Source organism: Pangasianodon hypophthalmus, chromosome 7, assembly GCF_027358585.1.
Source record: "Pangasianodon hypophthalmus isolate fPanHyp1 chromosome 7, fPanHyp1.pri, whole genome shotgun sequence".
Classification (NCBI taxonomy): domain Eukaryota; kingdom Metazoa; phylum Chordata; class Actinopteri; order Siluriformes; family Pangasiidae; genus Pangasianodon; species Pangasianodon hypophthalmus.
Window position 1 is genome coordinate 29320475 of NC_069716.1, and position 5000 is coordinate 29325474.

The 5000-nt window shown below is 31.9% G+C and overlaps 1 protein-coding gene across 7 annotated transcripts in view; it reads right to left on the reverse strand.

Moving 5' to 3' along the window:
• Positions 1-5000, reverse strand: part of akap13 (A-kinase anchoring protein 13) — a 118999-nt gene that overhangs the window by 95127 nt on the left and 18872 nt on the right. For all 7 annotated transcript variants that reach the window (XM_053235740.1, XM_053235739.1, XM_053235737.1 and 4 more), the window contains exon 2: positions 1842-1885. In XM_053235740.1, the coding sequence (XP_053091715.1) occupies positions 1842-1874 (33 nt within the window). In that variant the 5' untranslated portion in view covers positions 1875-1885. The remainder of the gene's footprint in view (positions 1-1841; positions 1886-5000) is intronic.

Sequence of the window (5000 nt, forward strand, 5' to 3'; positions counted from 1 at the left end):
TATATGTAATATTGTTCTTTATATTTTTCCTTATATATATTTTTTAATGTATATATTTTTTCTTTATATTTAATATTTTTCTTTATATTTTTCCTTATATATTTTTAATGTATATATTTTTTTCTTTATATTTAATATTTTTCTTTATATTTTTCCTTATATATTTTTTAATGTATATATTTTTTTCTTTATATTTAATATTTTTCTTTATATTTTTCCTTATATATTTTTTAATGTATATTTTTTTTCTTTATATTTAATATTTTTCTTTATATTTTTCCTTATATATATTTTTTAATGTATATATTTTTTAATGTATATATATTTTTCTTTATATTTAATATTTTTCCTTATATATTTTTTATGTATATATTTTTTCTTTATATTTAATATTTTTCTTTATATTTTTCCTTATATATTTTTTATGTATATATTTTTTCTTTATATTTAATATTTTTCTTTATATTTTTCCTTATATATTTTTTAATGTATATATTTTTTTCTTTATATTTAATATTTTTCTTTATATTTTTCCTTATATATTTTTTAATGTATATATTTTTTTCTTTATATTTAATATTTTTCTTTATATTTTTCCTTATATATATTTTAATGTATATATTTTTCTTTATATTTAATATTTTTCTTTATATTTTTCCTTATATATTTTTTAATGTATATATTTTTTTCTTTATATTTAATATTTTTCTTTATATTTTTCCTTATATATATTTTTAATGTATATATTTTTTTCTTTATATTTAATATTTTTCTTTATATTTTTCCTTATATATTTTTTAATGTATATATTTTTTTCTTTATATTTAATATTTTTCTTTATATTTTTCCTTATATATATTTTTTAATGTATATATTTTTTAATGTATATATATTTTTTTCTTTATATTTAATATTTTTCCTTATATATTTTTTTATGTATATATTTTTTTCTTTATATTTAATATTTTTCTTTATATTTTTCCTTATATATATTTAATGTATATATTTTTTTCTTTATATTTAATATTTTTCTTTATATTTTGCCTTATATTTTTCCTTATATATATATTTTAATGTATATATTTTTTCTTTATATTTAATATTTTCTTTATATTTTTCCTTATATATATTTTTAATGTATATATTTTTTTCTTTATATTTAATATTTTTCTTTATATTTTTCTTTATATTTTTCCTTATATATATATTTTAATGTATATATTTTTCTTTATGTTTAATATTTTTCTATATTTTCTTATTTTACGTCAGAACAGCTGTATAAAGCGTTTCACTGCAAGTCGTACTGTGTGTGTTTACGCATGTGACAAATAAAATTTGAATCTGACTTATGATTCCTACACGTTTTGTTCATGAAGATCTTCACAAATGAACACAACTTTTATGGATTTTGACGCCTGAAAACAATCAGGGGAAGTTAAAAGCTAACAGTATAAACGAACTACGCTACAGTCACATGACTTCAACGTCACCACGACGGAGCTTCTGACAACGTTTTCAATCTTTATTTTAAAAACATGTTCACCGATAAGGCTCCACTGCGCTCTTTTTGTGGATGAACGAATCCATGGTGCATTATTTTGGAAAAAATTCCGGTGGTTTGTACGTGTAGTAGACGAGTTTTCCTGTTCGGAGTCATGACGTTTATTGTCCCCAACAACCTCCGTAGTCCAGTTTAGCCACTCGTTAGCAAGTGTTTGTCAAGACACGTAAAAGCTTTAAAAAAAATGAATCACTGATGTATTTTATATCGTAGAATAAAACATGAAAATATCTTGAGCACTTTATAAACCCAGTGAGCAAAACAGGAAGTGAGTACTTACATATAACGGAGCTTGCTTTGGATTTAGCTTCATGGCATCAGTCACTGTAGAGAGACGAACAGCACGTTAGCTGCATGAAACGCTTCGTTCGGAGAAACGATTACATTTTACAGAACTTTATTATTAGCGTTTGGCGTGAGGACAAAACCAAACGACTTCAATAAGTTACAGTGAATTAAATAATAAAGTCTGAATAAAGTTAATTCACAATAACGTGTAATTAGAATTATAGTTACAGTCTGGGGAAAGAAACATATCCACATAAAACACCCTGTTTAACTCAAACGTGTTTTGCTAAGACATTCGCACCGTAAACATCAGACTCCTCAGAACCGCACCATAAACATCGGACTCCTCAGAATCAGACTGTACACGTCAGACTCCTCAGAACCGCACCTTAAACATCAGACTCCTCAGACTGTACACGTCAGACTCCTCAGAACCGCACCGTAAACATCAGACTCCTCAGAATCAGACTGTACACGTCAGACTCCTCAGAACCGCACCATAAACATCGGACTCCTCAGAATCAGACTGTATACGTCAGACTCCTCAGAACCGCACCTTAAACATCAGACTCCTCAGACTGTACATGTCAGACTCCTCAGAACCGCACCATAAACATCAGACTCCTCAGAACCGCACCGTAAACATCAGACTCCTCAGAACCGCACCATAAACATCGGACTCCTCAGAATCAGACTGTACACGTCAGACTCCTCAGAACCGCACCTTAAACATCAGACTCCTCAGACTGTACACGTCAGACTCCTCAGAACCGCACCATAAACATCGGACTCCTCAGAATCAGACTGTACACGTCAGACTCCTCAGAATCGCACCGTAAACGTCAGACTCCTAAGAATCGCACCGTAAACATCAGACTCCTCAGAATCGCACCGTAAACATCAGACTCCTCAGAATCGCACCGTAAACATCAGACTCCTCAGAATCGCACCGTAAACATCAGACTCCTCAGAATCGCACCGTAAACATCAGACTCCTCAGAATCAGACTCCTCAGAATCAGACTCCTCAGAATCAGACTCCTCAGAATCAGACTCCTCAGAATCAGACTCCTCAGAATCAGACTCCTCAGAATCGGACAGTATGCGTCAGACTCCTCAGAATCAGACTCCTCAGAATCACACTGTACACATCAGACTCCTCGAATCTTCTCGTCACAACAGACTCCTCAGAACTGAAATTTACAGGACTGACGTATCAGTGAGAGACAGAACTCTTCACAAACTAAATGCTGTCTAAATATACGACGACCAGGATTTTCCCTTTCCCGAGTTTCAGCCTAAATTCCAGTAAGAGCAAAGATTCTCATCATCCATTACTAGAACAAATCGAGTCCTAACGTCCAAAGAAACCAGAGAATTTAACAGAGAACAGCACATCGAGACTAAGATATAATATAATCAGAAAATATAACGCATGCGTACGCAGTTAGCTTTAACGTTTCACCCTGGACAGATTTCACACAGAAACCTGAGCGACAGTCTGACACAGATATCAGCTCTATTTAAAATACGCTGACCTTTTCTCCGACACGTGAACTTAAATCTAATTAAACACAAGAGCATGAAGCGTACAATACGGTCCTTCACCGCGCAACCCCAATATAGAGCTCGATCGTCATCATGTGACCGTGAGCAGCAACGCAGTGACCTGAAGTGACCTCTTCGCTAAAATAACCAGCGGGACGCCGGGTCACTCAGTTACTCCACAAATCACTGACACACACAGCGTCAGCGTTCGGATGAAGACGTTACAGCAGCTATAAACACTCGTTCCCTCACCTGCGTCTCTTTATTCTCTCTCTTCAAGTTAATAAGACAAAAAAAAAAAAACGCAGCTTTTTACGCATGTTACCGAGAAACCGCAAAGAAGAAGCGTAAACTCCTCTGTCCTGCTGAAAAAGTCGGAAAAGTTAACGTTACAGCTTTACCTCTGACACTGGAGACTCCTTCCATCAATGATACATAAATAAACGTCCCTTCACAGAAAACTTCACCACATCAACGATTATGTTTTAATCTGTTTATTATTAGTGAAGCGTCCCATCGTACGAGTCCCTGTGAATGAGCTGTTACTATAGAAACGACCAATCAGAATCCAGAATTCATCAACGCGGTGGGATAAACTCATTTCAGCTAGCAGTTTGTATGAACAAATATATTTTTTTATTATTATTTTATCTACTTACCCTTGAGTTGTGTTTATATTTAGCATTAATGTTAATGTTACTGAGAATTATTCTGATTTATAAATTCAAATTTATTTGTTTAAAAAGTTAAATTGTAAAATATACAAAATACATTGTAAATATTCTTACATAATCTTTACACATTCTTAAATATTCTTAATTTTGACAAACCTTAATTTCAGTTTTGAGGAAAAATAATGGCGATTATCATTTTTTTAAAAATTATTGTACAAATTCACAATACACTAAAATGTAAAAATTAATAAATACATGAATAATAAAATAGAAAGAAAGAAAGAAAAAAAACAAAGAAACACTCATGGCACTCATTTGAGTTTTTCATTCTGGAGGAAATATATCATATATTCACACACACACACACACACACACACACACACACACACACACACAAATAAATACACTACAATACCCAGAATGCACTGCCACAACCAACAAGAGCATTTTTATGTATTAAGATTTATAAGCTCAGTGAGATTCACTTGGATAAATAAAGTATAAATAATCATCACGCGCAGTGTGTGTGTGTGTGTGTGTGTGTGTGTGTGTGTGTGTGTGTGTGTGTGTGTGTGAAATGTCACAGTTGGCTGCCGAGCATGAAACCCACCTGTTAGCAGGCACAGAGCCTCGCCCTGCTGCGGGGAAAATCTCAGCCAAAAATACACACACAAAAAACAAAAATACACTCGTGCGTGACTCATGCAGCCGCGACGGTGGTGTTTGAGAGCGTTTCTGTTTCTGTCGCTTCCTAATAATCAATAAACATTTGCTTGTTGTTTTTGCTACATGTTTATTTTCTGACTTCTACATTATTGATTCAGGACAAAAACTTTAGATTCCAAACATTAGTTTTCCAGCACAAAGTGAAACGTTACAGAAAAATGTTTGTATGTCAGTAAAGAAAGCAGCAGATTCCATAAGAGACAC